Source organism: Vipera ursinii (genome assembly GCF_947247035.1).
Source record: "Vipera ursinii genome assembly, chromosome: 2".
Classification (NCBI taxonomy): domain Eukaryota; kingdom Metazoa; phylum Chordata; class Lepidosauria; order Squamata; family Viperidae; genus Vipera; species Vipera ursinii.
This window is the reverse complement of record NC_139513.1, coordinates 22542241-22561901: the sequence shown is the minus strand read 5'-3', so window position 1 is coordinate 22561901 and position 19661 is coordinate 22542241. Positions and strand designations below refer to the sequence as shown.

General features: G+C 45.2%; 1 protein-coding gene across 4 annotated transcripts in view; it reads right to left on the bottom strand.

Annotated features, from left to right (window-relative positions):
• Positions 1 to 17081, bottom strand: part of MDC1 (mediator of DNA damage checkpoint 1) — a 29514-nt gene extending 12433 nt beyond the window's left edge. For all 4 annotated transcript variants that reach the window (XR_014491777.1, XR_014491778.1, XM_083356835.1 and 1 more), the window contains exons 1-7: positions 17031 to 17081; positions 16596 to 16726; positions 14890 to 15363; positions 12728 to 12824; positions 5928 to 7426; positions 4133 to 4228; positions 3100 to 3192 (exon numbers count right to left, since the gene is read on the bottom strand). Coding sequence is in view for 2 of the 4 variants with exons in the window: in XM_083356835.1 (XP_083212961.1) it covers positions 3100 to 3192; positions 4133 to 4228; positions 5928 to 7426; positions 12728 to 12824; positions 14890 to 15363; positions 16596 to 16725 (2389 nt within the window). In the remaining 2 variants the exon portion in view is untranslated. The remainder of the gene's footprint in view (positions 1 to 3099; positions 3193 to 4132; positions 4229 to 5927; positions 7427 to 12727; positions 12825 to 14889; positions 15364 to 16595; positions 16727 to 17030) is intronic.
• Between the last annotated feature and the right edge of the window lie 2580 nt (positions 17082 to 19661).

Below are 19661 nucleotides of genomic sequence, written 5' to 3'. Positions count from 1 at the left end.
GAATCCATGTATTTATTTAGAGGGGAATCAGGTGAAGGAAATCTTTAAGCTCTACAAGGATCTTCCTGTTTATCATACCAAGTTGGAATCACTCCCCTCCCCGTCTATTAGAAGGAGTCCAGCTACAATTTAAATGGTCCTAAGCCAGGGGTAGGCAACCTTGGCTCTTTTATGACTCGTGGACTTCAGCTCCCAGAATTCCTCAGCCAGCCATGCTGAGGGGAAAGGGAGAGGTTTCCAAGCTGAGCCGTGCTGGCTCAGGAATTCTGGGAGTTGAAGTCCACGAGTCATAAAAGAGCCAAGGTGGCCTACCCCTGTCCTAAGCAATCATTTCCCTTCTCCTTGACAGTTCTGCTGTCCAGTCACTCTCTACCTCAAGTGACAAGAGGCAGATCAAGTGTGAGCTTCAGGAAACTGGGATCTCAAGGCCATTCTTGATGCAGATGTAAGCCACAGCTGGCCTCCCCAGCTATTGCTGAACTACAATTCCCGGCTTCCCTCACGATTGGGCACTCTGCCCAAAGGAAGTTGGGAGATGAGATCATTTATAAGAACTATTGTTTAACATATGCAGAATTGGTGAATTGTTTCTAAATTTCGTTTACCCTTGCCGACCCTATTGTGTCACATCTTTTCAAAATACAGGTAGTCCTTGCTTAGCAACCGTTCGCCGTTATGATGGAACACCCCCCCCCCAAAAAAAACTAATTACAATCAAGTTCCAACAGCAGCACATACCCTCAGTCACATGACTGCATTTCGGGCACTTGGTAACTGGCTCACCTTTACAGCCAGTTGCACTATTCCAATCACATGACCACAATTTACTATTTATTTATTTTTTTGCCAGTTTCAGCCTTTTTGGTTGGTTTCCGCAAAAAGCACCCATAAAGGTAAAGGTTCCCCTGCACATGCGTGCTAGTCGTTTCCAACTCTAGGGGCCGGTGCTCATCTCCGTTTCAAAGCCGAAGAGCCAGCGCTTGTCCAAGGATGTCTCCGTGGTCATGTGGCCGGCATGACTAGATGCCAAAGGCACATGGAACACTGTTATCTTCCCACCGTAGTGGTCCCTATTTTTCTACTTGCATTTTTACGTGCTTTTGAACTGCTAGGTTGGCAGAAGCTGGGACGAGTAAAAGGCACTCACTCTGTTACGCGGCACTCGGGATTTGATCCGCCAAACTGCCGACCTTCTGATCGACAAGCTCAGTGTCCTAACCCACTGAGCCACCGCATCCCTAGAAAAGCACCCATAGGAACACATTAATTCGTATTAATGACCGCCACGTTCATTTAATGACTGTGGCTTTGGATTAATGGCCACTACAAAATAAAGTCATAAAACTGGATCTGGTCATGTGGTGCTTTGACTTATGCCCATCATGACCTACAGCGGGAATCCCAGATTTCATTACATTCATAAGTCAAAGACTACCTGTATTAGCAGAAACATAAACCAACCTATGTGAACCTCAGACAGAAGTTTCTTAATTAAGGAACAAGGCTTTAAATCCTTTAAATAAAGTAAATACCATTCTTTACTTACAGAATCTAAATTTCATTTTTGATGTGGGCTGTTGTGCCCGCAGTAAAAAGAAATGACAATAAAGGTTATCTTTTCTCTTAATTATATTTCTGAATATCCATGACGCCCTGCCAACCCAATCTTTTCTTCTTTGCCCAGATTGCTTTGTAAGAAAACTCAGAAAAATTCCACTAGGCAAAGACCTTTTTAAAAAGAGTATTCTAAACCAGGGGTGTCAAACTCAATTTCACTGAGGGCCACATCAGCATTGTGGTTGCCCTCGGGGGGCCGGGTGGGTATGGCCAGGGTGGGTGTGGCCTACTGGGTGGGCACAGCTGGAGTGTGTATGGCCTACTGGGTGGGCATGGCCAGCTCTACATCATTGGCATCAAGGGTGCCTATGGGGGCCTGGGCAGGAGTGGGACAGATCTGGGAGTCTCTGGCAGAAGGAGGGTCTCTGGGCCAGGGCCAAGGCAGCGGGGACCGTTCCTTCACTGTTTCCAGGATGGCTTCGGGGGCCAAATGAAACCACTTCACAGGCCGGATCTGGCCCCCGGGCCTTGTGTTTGACATGTCTGTTCTAAACAGAGGATGGGGTGTGAACCAATGTCACCACTGCCATATGCTATAAAGACAAACACTTTCTCCCCCACTCTGAGGCATTTCCTTTCTACAAAAGGGCTGTCAGATGTAACTCCTTTAGAACAGGGTTCCCCAACCCCCGGTCCATGGACCGGTACCAGGCCACGGCATGCCAGCAACCGGGCCGCACAAAGAAGCAAAGCCCCATCCGTGGGATGCAGGCAATACACAAAACCACACCCCCTCCTGTCTGTGGAAAAACCTCTTTCCACGTAACCGGTCCCTGGTGCCCAAAAGGTTGGAGACCTCTGCTTTAAAATATAGGTAGCCCTCAACTTACAACAGCTCATTTAGTGACTGTTCAAAGTTATACAAAAGCACTGAAAAAAGTGAATTATGACCGTTTTTCACAGTTACGACCTTTGCAGCATCCCCATACTCAAGTGATCAAAATTGAGATGCTTGGCGACTGACTCATATTTTATGACAGCTGCAGTGTCCCGGGATCATGTGATCGATCTCCTTTTGCGGCCTTCTGACAAGCAAAGTGAATGGGGAAGCCAGATGCACTTAAACAACCGCTACTATTTAACACCTGCAATGATTCAACTTAACAACTGTGGCAAGAGAGGTGATAAAACAGAGCAAAATTCACTTAATAACTGTCTTCTCTTAGCAACAGAAAAATTTGGCTCAGCTGTGGTCGTAAACTGAGGACTACCTGTAACGTGATCTTGAGAAAATGAGATCAGATCCTAAATAATTATTAAGGAATTTTCAGGTAGAATCAATGAAAAGAAGATAAGCAAATGAGAGATTTAGAGCAAAGTGCAAAAGAGATGAAACTGATTTTAAAAAATAGATCGTGGACCAAATTCAATGCAAGTAGTGCAACCTAAAAGAATGTATATCCCCCCTTTTGACCCTGTCATCTGGGTTAGCCCTGGACAACAAATTGGGAAAAATCTCCTCTTGTTGGAAAAAAGACTCACCGTTCCTGAGTTGACATTTGGCGGGTAGAAAAGGTGAACTGAAGTCAAATGCCTGAGTGGGCTCCTCTTCTAGAGCGTAATCGGAATCTGATACTTAAAGAGAATAGAAGGGGGGAAAAATCCATTATCGTAATACGACATGGCAAAGGAAGAATCGTTCTGGAGGATCAGGATTACGGGCCCACCTAATCTAGAACTGTGTGTCATGCATCGGCCAACCGGGTGTATTCCAGAATCACAGACAGGAAGGAAATAGCCCACATCCCTTTTAAGAAAACTCAAATAAAGAACGTAGGAGTCACTGATCCTTTTCTAACTGAACTTCCAATTCTAACCATGATTTATCAACTGCCATTCAAAATGCTCCCCGGGCATTCCAGAAATGCCAGCGATTGTAATAGGGTCCTTGATGCTCCCTGAGTTTGGTGGTTTCCTTGCAGACCTTTCATCACCCAAATAGGTAACGTCATCAGCGTCACTGGTGATTGTTTCCAAACTACCATTTAGGAATACGAATAGAGCCTTGGTGGATGGAGGCAGGGCCAGAGCTAGGCTGGCATCTAGCTTCCCTCCTTATCCGCCCCCAAAGTCTGTATGAAATCCTTAACTAGGGGCCTAATAACTCTTTCCCACTATTAATTCAGGTCCATCAAAAATTCAGAGGGCTTCCTGAAGCCGTCGTAACCAATGACCCATCTCTCTCGTCCTCAACCCATTTCCAGGTGTTTACACTTCTCTCCCTGTCAACTGCCTCCTGTTTAATCTTCTCTTTTGTCACTGAAGGCACGTTCAGTGATTACCACTGTGATTACTGCCCATTCTGCTCCACTGATAATAGATGAGGCTTTGCTTCGGGATCGCAAATCCTACATAAGCAACCCATAATGCGCACAGGGCCTTAACCTACAGCTCCTGCTCTGCCGTGCCCTAATTACTTCTTCTGCCACTGAACCCTGGAGCCAAACTTCCTGGCTTTTATCCCACTAGGTCTTTTCTCTTCCAGGTGAGCCAGAAGTTCAGCAATGTTTCTTACCTGTAGCTGTGATACCTCCAGCTTTGTCAGCTCTAGGTGACGTGGTTTCAGTTGGCAGGTAACACTGTGTGGCCTGCAAGGACACATCAACCTCATCTGAAAGAAGAGAAAAGTGTGGAAAGAAATGTATGGTGTACATCTTGAGCTTAGTCCCGAGTAAAGAGGGATAAATAACCCAAACAGCATTTCCTACATATTAGACCAGACATGTCAAACACAAGGCCCGGGGGCCAGATCCGGCCCGTGAAGTGGTTTCATGCGGCCCGTGAAGCCATCCTGGATACAGTGAGGGAACGGCCCCCACTGCCTTGGCCCTGGCCCAGCGACCCTCCTTCTGCCAGAGACCCCCAGATCTGTCCCACTCCTGCCCAGGCCCCCATAGGCACCCTTGATGCCAACGATGTAGAGCTGGCCACGCCCACCCAGTAGGCCATACGCACTCTAGCCACGCCCACCCAGTAGGCCACACCCACCCTGGCCATACCCACCCGGCCCCCTGAGGGCAACCACAATGCTGATGAGGCCCTCAATGAAATTGAGTTTGACACCCCTGTATTAGACAGTACCAGAAAAGAAGCAACGTCTCTAAAAATATCTCTAGAACCTACCAGCCTTTGAACGAGACTCTGTTCAGCAGAGGGAAATTATCTGGCCATTATCTTTCTAAAAGTTGTTTCATGCGCAATGTAAGTTTTAAATTATTTCCGCTGGGCCCCCCTCCCCCTTTCTTTCTGTTTAAAGCTAATTTTAAATCACGAAAGAACTCATTGTATAATCTGAATTCAGATTACAGTAGAACCTTGGTACTCAGCTGCTTTGAAACTCGTCAGATTTGGTGCTCAGCACATTTTGACACAAACATTTTGTCCCGGTACTCATCGTTTGTTGGGTACTCGATGCGCAAGACAGAAGTTGTCGGTGTCAGCTGCCTTCTGACTCACGAAATTATTCCTTATGGGAAAAATCTGTTTGGTACTCAGCGCGCCTCCTAGAATCAATTTATGACGAATCCCAAGGTACCACTGTACATAATTTGTTATGGCACGTTGTCCCATTTCGACTAAACTGTACTATTAGAGTAGTGGAATTTATACACCTTGCCGAATGAAATTACAAGATTAGGAGGGGGGGGTGGAAGTAGCCAACTGCTGTCCCAAAGATGGTTTTTTTCCCAAAAGGCAACTGGGCCTACTTGTTTCGTTTTGTTTTCCTTTAAAACAGCCTTGGTGGAGCAGTGGGCTAATGCCTCCTTAAGTAACACCAGCTGCCTGCAATTAGTGCAGGTTGGCATCCCACCAGGCTCAAGGTTGACTCAGCCTTCCATCCTTTCCAGGTAGGTAAAATGAGGACCCAGATTGTTGGGGGCAATTAAGCTGACTTTGTAATAATGCCGCTTGGGGTGTGTGTGAAAGCCATAATAAGCAGGCATATATACATAGAATGAAGGCTACTGCTAAGCTTGTAAGCCGCCCTGAGTCTTCGGAGAAGGGCGGGATACAAATGGAATTAAAATAAATAAAAATAAATAAATAAAACGTTTCATTTCTCATCCAAGAAACTTCTTCAGCTTGCCAGAACTTTCCTGGCTTGATCCCTGGTTTGTCAGAACCGAAGAAGCTTCTTGGAAGAGAAGTGAACCGTTTTCAAGGGGGGGGGGGGAAACAACAAGTCCAGTTGCCTTTTGGAAAAAGCAACTTTGGGACAACCGTGACCTGGAGGATTGGGACTCTCCACAGAAATAAGGAGACAACAATACTTGAAATTTCTCTCTCTCTCTTTTCTCCTTTCTCCTTACCATCGGTGTTGCTCTCGTCTGCCGAATAGGAGTCCTCTCTCTCTGCGTCTGTATCTTCACTGTCTTCGCAAGGTTTGAGGGACACGCCGACTCCCAATGCAGGAGAAGCCAACTCCTCTTCTCCTGCCTCAGGTCTCCCTGGGATTACTGACTGCCCGCCTTTCTCTTCAAGGGGTTTTCTTAGTAAAGGCGCAGCAACGTCCTCCATATCCGTGTCACTGTCTTGAGCTGTGGCTTTATCATGACCCGCGGGTATCACATCCGCGTCGGTATCGCTGTCCTCGTCTCGTAGAGATGTAGGTTTTTCCTCAGATCCGATATCTGGATCCCCCAAATGGCTCACTCTACCTCCTTTGCTGGACCCCACACTGGAGGCTTGCGGGTTCTCCTCCGATTCCGCATCCGGATTACCTGCCTCGTCTTCCCCATCTGTATCACTACCTAGGGAGAGTAGGGGCAGGTGGTGATGCCCGGGGTTTGGCAAGGGCTCCTTCCGATCAAAGTCCCTAGGAGACGTGTCCCCAACTTCGTGACTCAACTCAGGTTCTACGCTAGAATTTTTTGTCAGCCCAACCACGTCACCCTGTCCCTCACCCACACGACGGTCATCTGGCACAATCCTCTTGAGGGGGATCTCTTCCCTGTCTGTGCTGTTCTCCTGACCGCCTGAAGAACAGGTCCTCTGAGGACAAGTATCTTCTGAATTCTCCAGCCGCGGTTTAATCACTTCCTCCTTGGTATCATCCCCGTCACTGTCTCCACCGACTTCGTGGCTCTTGGTCCTGCCTGGAGCCTCACCCTTGACGGAGGAGTCTTCGTCATCTGTGTCATCTTCACGGGCAGTGGGAGGCAGGGCACTCACACCGCTTTCTGGATTATCCAGAGCCTCCTCCACACCTGTGTCATCCTCCTTTTCCCCACCAAGTCGGACACGGTCTTCCAGCTGCTGGCAGTCGTCCTCTTTTGGGGAAACAGGCTCATGTTTCCCTGGACCAGTGACACGTGGACTTTCCACTTCGGCTTCCACGTCGGTCTCCTCCTCTTCTTTTTCCAGAGAAGTGGAGGGGAGCTGTAACCTGAAGACAGCTGGACTCTCTACGGTCTCTTCCGCATCTGTGTCACTGCCCAGCTCAACTGAGGTTTGGGGACAATGGATCCCCGGAGCCACCACTGAAGACTCATTCAGATCAGGCTCAGGGTCCACCTCTAGGTCCCTATCCCTTTTCGATGGGTCCAATGATGCTGGCGCTTCGGAGATGCGGCCCGTTTGGTTTTCGTCCTCTGCATCTGTATCGCTGTCCAAATGAAAGCCTTCCACCAGGCCACGTTCTCTAGAAGCTCCCTCCTCTTCAGCTGCGGGCTCTCCGGAGTCTCCTCTGTTGGAAGAAGGACCATCACCGTTCTCTGGGGGGCCCCGTTCAGCATCCTGGCTCTCAAAGGAAAGACGCAGAGCAGGGCAGGGTGGGCCAATGGCTGAAAAGTCTCCGCTTTCATCATCACTTGGGAAACAAAAAGGAAACAGAACAATTTAAGCTCTCGGTAACTGGAGTTTTGTACATTGCTATCTAGAAACTATTCTCCCAATTAGGAAAATACAGGTAGTCTTCAACTTATAGCAATAGCACTTAAAGCTTCTCTACCGCTTCACACTGCTTCACGGCCCTCTCTAAGCGGTTTTACAGAGTCAGCATGTTGCCCCCAACAATCTGGCTCCTCATTTTACCAACTTCGGAAGGATGAAAGGCTGAGTCAACCTTGAGCGGGTCAGGATCGAACTCCTGACAGTCGGCAGAGTTAGCCTGCAATACTGCATCCTAAGCACTGCGCCACCACGGCTCTTGTAACCACAATTGGGACCAGGAATTTTATCGCTAAGCATTGCGGTCGTTAAGAGAGGTATCACATGACCACTCCCAATTTTACGACTTTTGTTGCAGTCATTATGATAACCTCGTCAGTCGTTAAACAAATCTGACTCTCCCACTGACTTCGTTTGTTGGAAGCTGGCTGGAAAGGTCACAAGTCGCAATCAGGGACCGCAGGGAGCGGCAACTGTCATAAATGCGAGCCAGTCGCCAAGCACCTAAATCATGATCACGTGACCGTGGGGGTGGTGCAACACTCATAAGTTTGACTTCAAACTGGTTTCAAACTGGTTTTAAATGAACGGTCGTAAGTCAAGGACAACCTGTTGAGCTCTCCTTTCAATCTCGTATCCATTTGATGGGAGTAGACTACAATGCCTGGTATCCCATATTTTAAACAATTAAAGAAACATCCAAACTAGTTTTCCTTTTTTTTCTAAAAAAAAAGAGTGTTTCATGCTGGTAATGACCTATAAAGCCCTACATGGCATGGGTCCAGATTATCTTAGGGAGCACCTGCTGCCAGCATCAACTTCCCATCGTCCTGTGCGCTCCCATAGAGAGGCCCTCCTTAGGGTGCCGCCGGTTAGGGAGTGCCGGCGGGTGATCCCCAGAGGGACGGCATTTTCTGTGGGCGCGGCTGCCCTTTGGAATGATTTACCTGTGGAACTCCGGACCACCCCCGATCTGCGTTCATTTCGCCGGGACCTGAAAACCTGGCTTTTTGATCTATCTGGCCTGGACTGAAGGGGTTTTAGGTTTTTAATATTGTTTTAATTGTTGGGCTTTAATTAATTTAATTCATTTTAATTTTATATTATGTTTTTATATTGTCTTTTATATGCTGCCCTGTAAACCGCCCTGAGTCCCTCGGGAATAGGGTGGTATAGAAAACTAAATAAATAAATAAATAAATAAATAAATTTGTTTTTAATAGGGACTAAGATATCATGATTTCCATATGCTAAAAGGAAGATGTCCTGCCGATGATGAACTGCATCTACTTTCCTCAGATACCACCTGTCGCCTGCATAGGCTATAAATATTTTATCTATTGGATGTGAAACATTTCTGTTTTTATACAATAATCACAGCAACTATTGACTCACATTAATCAGACTTTTAAAAATGCAATATCATCCCTCTAGAGCAGGGGTAGGCAACCTTGGCTCTTTCATGACTCGTGGACTTCAGCTCCCAGAATTCCTCAGTCAGCATGGCTCAGGAAACCTCTCCCTTTCCCCTCCGCATGGCTGGCTCAGGAATTCTGGGAGCTGAAGTCCACGAGTCATAAAAGAGCCGAGTTGGCCTACCCCTGCTCTAGAGCAAGGTAACTAAACCTGGCAATTTTAAGTCTTGTAGAGTTCAACTCCCAGAATTCCTCAGCCAGCCTGGGAGTTGGACTCTACAAGTCTTAAAAGTTGCCAGGTTTGAAGACTCCTGGGGCTCTAGAACTAGGTTCGCCCCAACCCTGATGGACCTTGAGAATCTGGCTGTGGGCTCAGGCTCCACATCGGTGACAGATCCCGTTTCCTGGCTATGCAGAAGGATTTTCATGATTTTCCAGCTGCTCTGTGGTTTTCAGTCCTCGACTTAGAAACAATTTATTTGTTGACCGTTCCAAATTACAATGGCCCTGGAAAAAGTGACCCGCGACCGTTTTTCACACTTATAACCGTTGCAGCATCCCCATCGTCGTGTGATCGAAATTCAGAATCTTGGCAACTGACTCCTATTTATGACGGTCGCAGCGTCCCGGGGTCACGTGATCAACACTTGCTCCCTTCTGACAAGCAAAGTCAAATGGGGAAGCCAGATTCACTGAACAACCATGTTACGAACCTAACAACTGCCGTGACCCACTTAACAGCTGTGGCAAGAAAGGTGGTAAAAGGGGGCAAAACTCACTTAACCAATGTTTCGCTTAGCCACAGAAATGTTGGCTCAATTGTGGTTAAGTCGAGGACTTCCTGTATTTCTTACCTTGATAAAAATTGGCAATTCTTTTGTCTCTACCTTGATAGGAACATACAAGAATAGACAAGCTCAGTGTCTTTAATCAACTTTAATCGCTGAGCCCATCGCACACGGACACACCCCAATACAATAAAATACAATAAGCTTATCTAGCCATGTTTCCTGTCTGGCTACCTGGCAAGATGGACACCAACTGGCTGCACCAAGGATGTTGACAAGCCGTGACTGGAGGGCAAAAGTTTCCTCCTGCTGTTGCTACCTAGCAACTATATTAAAGACCGGCTCCCTCTGGTTCAGGAAGCTATAAACAGCCATGAACCTTCTCAAGCCTCTTTAAAAGCATCTAAATTGGCTGCCATCATCACAACTCCTAACAGCAAAGTCTATAGCTAACTCAGCACTCTGGATCTCGATTCTTCCTCTATTTAGTTATACACTGAATATCATTTAGTTAGCCATACTTTTTATTGAATGGCTTGGGTCCGGGATATTTGAGGGAACACCTGCTGCCAGCATCAAGTTCCCTTCGTCCAGTGCGCTCACACAGGGAGGGTCTTCTCAGGGTGCCGCCGGTAAAAGATTGCCGGCGGATAACACCCAGGGGGAGGGCCTTCTCTGTGGGTGCACCTGCCCTCTGGAACCAGCTGCCCGTGGAGCTCAGGACTGCCCCTGACCTTCGTTCATTCCGCCGGGACCTGAAGACTTGGCTCTTTGAGCGGCCCAGGCTGAGAATTTTTAACTGGGGTTTTTATTTTCAGGGATAATTTAATCTTTTTAATTGTTTTTAACTTTTGTATTTTGTATTGGTTTGATTTTACACGCCCTGTAAACCACCCTGAGTCCTTCAGGAAAGGGCGGTATATAAATCTAATAAATTAAATTAAATTATTGACCTACGAGACAGCGCCACGACCCGTTGGGTCGTGGTTTGAGACAGACATGTCAAACTCGTGATGTCATGTGACGTCGCGCAACGTATCGGAGCCTTTTCGCCGTTGCCGGCAATGGGGTGGGTGTGGCTTCCGGATGACGTGTCCGGCCCGTGGGCCGGCAGTTTGACGCCGCTGGTTTAAGAGATATTTCCTTGCCAGATTCTCCAATGGCTGCCTTCCACAATGGCAGAGATTCTAATGTACAGGTAGTCCTCAACCTATGACCACAATTGAACCCCAAATCCCCATTCCTAAGCAAGACAGTTGTTTTGCCCCATTTTACCATATTTCTTGCCACAGTTGTTAAGTGAATCACTGCAGTTGTTAAGTTAGTAACAGGGTTGTTAAGTGAATCTGGCTTCCCCATTGACTTTGCTCGTCAGAAGGTTGCAGCTGACCACATGAGCCCGGGACACGGCAAGCTTCATAAATACGAACCAGTTGCCAAGCATCCAAATTTTGATTACATCACTATAAGGATGCTGAAATAGTTGTAAGTGTGAAAAACGATCATTAAGTCAATTTTTCCGGTGCCACTGTAACTTCGAATGATCACTAAATGAATGGTTGTAAGTCAAGGACTCCTTCTATTTGACACTTTCTTAAAAATTCAAGGATATATTTAGAGAGGTATCTGCCTTGAGAAGAGCCCATGTTGAACTCTATGGCACAGTCAAACATCAGCACAGGAAATGTTGTATGTCATTTTGTATTAAGTCATAAACTACTTTATGATCGTGTCGATGTCAAAGTTTTACAAAATTTGCAAAAAATTCAGATCAACAGGAGACATGAATCTCAGACTTTGGACACATTTGGCCAGTTAGCCCATTTGAAGTATTTTGGTTCAAAAAGTTTTTCTGTCACGTGACCGTGTTTAGGGCCATTTGCAGCATTTCATAGTTAGTTAACCATGAATTATGACATTCTTTTTCTGAACCAGCATTTATTTCTGATCTCTGGCAAAAAAAAAACACCAGAAAACCACCCTCTAGTAAATAACAGATTTGCTTAGTGACCACGGCATTCACTTAACAACCAACCTCATGATTTCTGTTTAAAATTGTGGCCTCAATTAGGATTGTAAGTCGAGGACTATCTGTCATGATTCATTCATCAAAATTCAAACAGAATTCTTTTCTAAAATGGATGCAGTGTGAAGCAGAAGCAGGCCATCCGCCTATCCGGCATCTTGTTTATTTATTTTATATTTTTTATTTCTAAACCATTCATTTTCCTCAAAATGGTCTCTTGAAAATTAACACACAGGGAGTCACACCCAGCCACTGCCCACCCTTACATGCCTTAATCAAAAACATGCTACGCATGAACCTGAACAAACAATTCCATTATGTATTAACTATGGAGAGGTTCATCCTTCCACAGATTAATCTAACTCTTCCTACAATAGACTCTAGACCATGTTCACAACATGCTAAGTTATAATGTGCCTTGTCAGGTTTAAATTTAGCCTATTCTCTCAATCAAAGCACTTTGGCTGGTAAGCCTGCATAGTATTAAGTAGAAATTTTCTGACAGTGAGAACAGTTAATAAGTGAAATGGCTTGCCTCAAGAAATTGTGGGTGCTCCATCAGTGGAGGTTTTTCAAGAAAAGATTGGACAACCATTTGTCCAGAATGGTTGAGTGTCTCCCAATCAGGCAGCGGGTTGGATTAGGAGACCTCCAAGGATCCTTCCAACCCATTATTCTATGTCAGGGATCTTCAAACTTGGCCCTTTTGTGACTTGTGGACTTCAACTCCCAGAATTCCTCAGCTAGCATGCCTGGCTGAGGGATTCTGGGAGTTGAAGTCCAAAAAGTCACAAAAGGGCCAAGTTTGAAGAACCCGGTTCTATGTTGTAGTGTGTTCCATGAGCCCAAACAACTGCTATGTAGTCCCTACAAATAATGGTTGTAACAAATCATAATTTAACATAACGCATGAATCTTGTCTTATACGCCTTTCAAAAATGCAAAAATACTCCAGATTTTATCCCCAAGGAAGTTGCTACATGACGACTTACCTTTCAGGCACCACTGTGGACGAGGGAGAAAAGACACTGAAGGAAGCCAAACTCGTTTGTCCTTCTCCTAAGCCATTTTGGTTAGAGCAACCAGACTCTGTTGATAAAGAAGAAAGACGGAAATAAGAAAAATCAGCATTAAGGCATTTTCTATTCTTTTCACTTTAACGGTGTTTAAAGCAGTGGCAGTGGGAGGGGGAAAAATGCCAGTATTTTCCACAGGAAAATTTCATCCCACATCAATTGCCTTCCTATACATATTTCTTAATGTTTTGGGGAAAACGCACATTAATTGGTCTAAACAGCATCTTCTCTGGTTAAAAGATTAATTTAAATCAATGTATATGGTGGCTGTCCATCTCTCAAATACAAGTCCTTGACTTATGACTGTAACTGAGCTTGGCAATTACAGCCTTAAGTCACGATGGTTGTAAAGCAGGTCATCATGTGACTGACCCATTATTTTGCCATACCCTAAATCAATACATGTGGCCGACCCAACTTTACAACCTTTTTTTGTAGCAGTCATTAAGCAAACAGTGTGGTCATAAAGCAAATCCACTGTTCGCTGCGAGGTGGGTTTTTTCTGGAAACAGAAGTAAACACTTGTTTTCAGCAACAACATCATAAATTGTAGGGGACTGGAGGCTAAAACATATAAGGAACGATTACAAGAATTGGGTATGTGTAGTTTAACGAAGAGAAGGACTAGAGGTGACATGATAGCAGTGTTCCAATATCTCAGGGGCCGCCACAAAGAAGAGGGAGTCAAGCCATTCTCCAAAGCACCTGAGGGCAGGACAAGAAGCAACGGATGGAAACTGATCAAGGAGAGAAGCAACCTAGAACTAAGGAGAAACTTCCTGACAGTTAGAACAATTAACCAGTGGAACAACCTGCCTCCAGAAGCTGTGGTTGCTCCAACACTGGAAGTTTTTAAGAAGAGAATGGACAGCCATTTGTCTGAAATGGTATAGGGTTTCCTGCCTGAGCAGAGGGTTGGACTAGATGACCTCCAAAGTCCTTTCCAACATTATTATTGTTGCTGTTGAATTTACAATGGACCTACCTGGGGGATACTTATGACCTGAATTTGAAGTTCCATCAGCCACTCCCACATACCTGGAGTCATGTGCCTGCATGTTGGTTTCCTGCAAGGGGTTGGACTAGATAACTTCCAAGGCCCTTCCAACTTTATTTATATTTTTTTTATTATTATTATTATCAGCCAAGTGACCATGTGACATTGCTAACAGCCATAAATTTGGGTCGGTTGCCAAACACCCTTAATGTGATCACATGGCTGTGTGATTGGGGGGGGGAGACAACCATTGTGACTGTGGAACCGGGTCATAAGTACCTTTTTGAGAATCCACTGTAACTTCAAATAGTTGCTAAGTGACCGGTTGTAACTCTAGAACTTCCTGTCTGCGTTATATTGATTTTCTCAATCATGAACAGAAGTGAAACAGAGAGGATATGAAGACCTGGGACATTCCCCACCCTCCTGGGAAACCTTTCCAACTCAATTTTCAAATGTAATTCACAAAGATTAGGAACTTTCTTGTGTTTTTTCTACAGGGAAGAATGACAAAATGAACGCCTGGACCCCCACAAAGATGATTTCTCAGTCAGTCTTACATTCGGTTGTTTTTTGGCTCTCCCAAGAATCAAAGCATAACTTTGCATTCAAAGATCTGGTTGTTTCAGTTGAGGAATTTAATACAGGTAATCCTCGACTTACGAACACAATTGAGCCCCAAAATTTCCGTTGCTAAGCGATACAGTTGCTAAGTGAGTTTTGCCCATTTTTACGACCTTTCTTGCCAGAGTTGTTAAGTAAATCTCTGCAGTTGTTAAGTTAGTGGCATGGTTGTTAAATGAATCTGGCTTCCCCACTGACTTTGCTAGTCAGAAGGTCGCAGAGGGGGGGTCACAGGACACCCCCAGGACACTGTTACCATCATAAATATCAATTACCAAGCATCCGAATTTTGATCATGTGACCTTGGGGATGCTGCAATGGTTGTGTGAAAAATGGTTGTAGGTTGCTGTTTTCAGTGCTGTTGTAACTTCGACCAGCCATTAAATGAAGAGTTGTGAGTCAAGGAATACCTGCAGTACAGATCCTGAGGCTGCCAATCTGAACACTGATTCCTTACCGTCTCTTGCTGTCTGGTGCAGGTCGCTTCCTGTCCCAATGATCACTTCCTCCCCTTCCTCTTCCTTGTCAGAATCCTGGACCAGAACTTGCCCAAAGCCTATTCTCCTGCCCGGCGCAGGTGTTTCCTCAATGGCCAGTGCACTGGCCTCCACTCTTTCCTGGGTGGGTGGCACTGCCATGGATTCCTCCAGGGAGTCACAATCGGTATCCGGGACCAGGATGAAGTACTGGCATCCCACATCTCCAAAAACCAAGGTGTCCCCATCTTGGAGGCTGTAGCGGACCTGTGGGATCAAGGCCGCCCGCTGGCGCCGGGTCCTGTTCAAGCTGCCCCGATCGTACAAAAGGTGGGGCCCACGGGAGGAGGGGACCTCGATCACCGCATGTGTTTTGGAAACAGAATTGGCAGGCAAGCAGACGTGACAGCTTTCCAAGCGACCAATGGTGTTCTCGCCAGGGTAGATCCAGAAATCTAGAGAGAGAGAAAGAGAATACACGTGAAGAAAAAAAAATCTCCTTTAGGTGATCTGTTTTATTTCCATTGCAGGAGGGTCAGAAAAAATAAATCAAGATGACAGCCACAACAATGTGACCAAAGGGCTGCCCCTTTTAAAATCGCATTGCAAATGAACATAAACAGGGGGGCGGGGCTTTGATTTGGTTGAGGCTGCCCTCTTGACTTTTAAGTTGGTTCCTCTCCACAGAAACCCTTACTTTCATGGTTCAACCATTTAAGAGATGCATCAAAATCTGTACTCTCTCTCAAGAAGGACCTTCAAGAAAGGAAGCAATCGAGGTTCGAGATCAGAAGCAAAGAGCCCTAATTCCCACATCTGTTTTTCTCACCTGCTAATTAGCCAACAGCCAGATAAGCAAGAACCAGCTCCAGATAAACAAGACCAATTAAAGAAGAAACAATGTCCCCAACAAAGGAGAATATTTGTAGCTCAGGGTTGAAATGAGGGAGCATTGGTGCTCTCTTAGCTTGGTTGTTTTCTTGCAGACGTTTCATTACCCAAACTAGGTAACATCATCAGGGCTGTCCCAAAAAATGCCCCATCCAATCAAGGAAGAAAAAATACCCTATCAAGGCTGGTAAGGCAAGCTACCGCATGTAAACAGCCTACAACTACTCCCCCACACCTTGATGAACTTATGTAGCCTGGAAATGAAACATCTACAGGAAGCGAAGCAAGCAGAGAGAATATTAAGAACCCATCATTCATGCAAAATAGCAACAAGCAAATATGCACAGAACACACTGATATTGTAAACATGACCAGTCTTTTTAATAGACCGTGGCTTAGGAAGGAAGCACACTCTATAGCAAAAATACGCTATGATATCAGTAAATATGAATCTGGAGTGATCAATCAATCAGAATGGAGCTGGAAGGGACCCTGGAGGTCATCTAGTCCAAACCCCTGCTCAAGCAGGAGCCCATACCGTTACAGACAAGTGGCTGCTCTTAAAAACCTCCAGTGATGAAGCACCCAACAACTTCTGAAGGCAAAGCTGTTTCACTGTTTAATTGTTCTCGCTGTTAGGAAGTTTCTCCTTAATTCCAAGTTGCTTCTATCTCCTTGACTAGTTTCCATCCATCGTTTCTTCTCTTGCCTTGGGGTGCTTTGGAGAATCTGGGACTTGTCTAGCCGCTAGGTCACCTGTAGCTCCAAGGAAGAACACAGGTCCAGAAGGCCTTACCTTTCTCAGGGCCGTACTTGCTGCTCAGCAGATGCAAGCGCCCCACCGGTTTAGGGGTCTCCCCTGCAGCATCAGACCCATCAGTAGAATCGCCTTCTCCGTCCCACTCCAGTAACTGAGTTTGTTCCATCCTGCAAAAAAAGAAAGGAAATATTCTCCTGCAGAGTGGAAACCTGCCCCGCTTCGCTTTATAGATCCGATTCGCCGTTTTCCTTTCCTGGCATTAATCCTTTCCCCGATCTTGGCGATGCCCCCAATTCCTGTTTTTTTTCCCCCCCTCCTCCCACCTTATTGGGCAGCCAACTTTTTTTAAGAGGCATGGCCCTTTAAGCCTTAAAGCCGCAGCAGCCCTTTCCCGACTTAACTTGCAGGAAGCCGGTGAAGGAGATCTCAGCTAAAATCAGGAGAGAAAAAAAGGAGATAGGGGGAAATTACCTTCCTTGCACCCCCCCCTCCTCCTCCGAGCAACCCTAAAAACGAAGGAGGGCGACCGCTCTTTCTGCACACGCCCCACCTCTCTCGGCAGGAAGGGTTTTCATTCGTCCACTTCGCTGCCGCTTAAAAGCCTTCCTTCTCTTGATTGGACCATTCGAGCCCTGGAAGACGGAGAGTAAACGGTCTGCCCTTCTCCCCGCTTGTCCCAGAACCAATGAAAGACCCAGGGGGGGGAAAAAGATCACAGAGAGGGGAAACGCCAGGCTAGAGAGTGTTCTCACGGCCCCAGGAGGATAACCATAGAGTTGCTTTTCAAGGCTAGCCTCTCTTACCGGAGTTTTGTGCGATCCGTTTTCTGTCTCCGCACAGCGGAAGTGGATGCCGTTCATAGGAAACATTATTGTTATTATTATGGGAAGCGCCGTAGGCTGCGACTGCCACCCTAAAAGTAAATTGCCAGATCTGGGCTGCAAAATCCGAACGACCGGTGGGTGGCAGCAGAGATGCCAAGTGACCCCGGATTATTTTTTTTCCAGCCCTAAACCAAAAGCCGTACAATTTTCGTGCAAATTTCTAATTCAGATCCTTTGGAGAGGGGAAACCCGATACTTCGTTAAAAGAAATAATGGACCCTTTACATTTTTCATCAAACTTTGTTTACACGTTTAATGTTTCCCCTGAATATGCTTTTTTGCAGTCAATTTAGACTCATACCCATAATTAGATTAGCTAATGCCTCATCGTCATTATCACCCTCATTAGGTTGGCAGTGTTAGAGATGAAGTTTTATATTTCTTTCAATGCGGAAATCCCTCTGCTCTCAGGCAAATGCATATAATTACAGTGTAAGGTTTTACACTTGGCCTCACAATTGCCCCAGCCTTACTCAGGAATTTAAAAAAAGCCAAAGAAATTCTTGAGTCGAGGTTTCAACAAGCAAACCACTTTAATTTTGATCAAAATAGAGTTGGGTGGCCACATCTCTCTTTGTGGCTGGTAGAGAGATGAAGGAAAGATATCTTCCACCTTTTATACCTTTCCAGAACAAAGACATCTGGGTCTTGGTGACTGTGGGAAGTCAGCCCCCCAGAGAAGGGAATATTAAAAGGGCAGAAAAATATATTTCTTCAAAAGGATCTTAAAGATGCAGGAAAGCATGCCCAGTTTTTCTTGATAGCCCCAGGTCTCTCTCCCCCAAGCAGAAACCAGTTCTGTACAATGCAGATGTAAATCCAGGAAGGTTGCAGGCCCCCAGCTGGGAGATTAAAAAGACAAAGACACCTAAAATTTACATACCCCAGCCCCAGGGAAGCAGGATATTTATTTATTTATTTATTTATTTATTTATTTATTTATTTATTTATTTATTTATTTATTTATTTATTTATTTATTTATTTATTTATTTATTTTTGGGACTTATATGCCGCCCTATCTCCCGAAGGACTCAGGGCGGCTAACAACAATAAAAAACAACAGTACAAAAATTAAAAAAGAATTAAATAACAGCCCAAAAATAAATTAACTACACAGTTAAAAATTTAAAAATTAAAACATATTTAAAAACCCATCATCAATCCAGGTCAGCCTGATGGAAGAGAAAAGTTTTGAGGTCGTGGCGGAAGGACCGAAGGTCCGGGGCCATCCGAAGCTCAAGGGGGAGTTGGTTCCAAAGGATATGACCTTTGGACATAATAGGAGTAACCCATCACCATCAGAATACCAGAAGGGCAAACCCAGACTCAGCTCAGAATACATGACACAGGAAATGGCCTCAAACAGGAACAGGAAGCAGCTCCAAACAAAAGGCTCCAGAGGGTATAAAAACCCACTCCCTACATGTGTTCAGTCCTTTTTTTCCTGCCAGACCATCTTCCTGTCTGGTTCTCCTCGCCCATAAACTACAACCTTCTTCCCAAAGCAGTTGCCATGTTTATTCCCAGCTTGGATTGGACCACGATGAAGACCTTTCTTCCAACAGTACTAGGAACCAAAAGGTACAGAAAAATAATTCCTAGATGGTGACTCATACAAAGCAATCCAGGCTCCATCCGTAACCCCTTACCTTGCTCTTTTCATGTAAGCAATCACCTGTACCTAAAGCATGAAATATTTGCTTTTATATAACTTAATTTCCCAATATAAAGCATCTATAAAGCTGCTTGCACATAAACAAATATACATATATATGTGGTATCACTACTAATATCAATATTATTAATATCAGCCTTAAGCATAATAAAATCCCCTCAACAGGAATGTATTTTTTACATTTCCAGTGATTCCTTCCTTCCTTTCTTCCTTTCTACCTACCTGAAATTCATGATTCTGGGTAGCTAATGATATTAAAGAAAAAGGAAGTATAAAAAAACAGTAGACAAAAAACAGCAGCAGAGGTAAAAACAAATTCAACAATCACAAATTAGCGTAACCAATGTATTGATTCAGCCACAGCTCCTACCTAAGCCCTAGGCCTGGTTATCTCTTAAAAGTTCTATATCATAAACCTTAAAGAACATAGAATTTTACACACAGGCAATACAATCCACTTTTACTTGCTTCCAGCAGTGTGAAAGACAAAGGTGGTCCTCAACTTAGAAGAGTTTTTTTTAGTGACCCTTCAAAGTTACAAC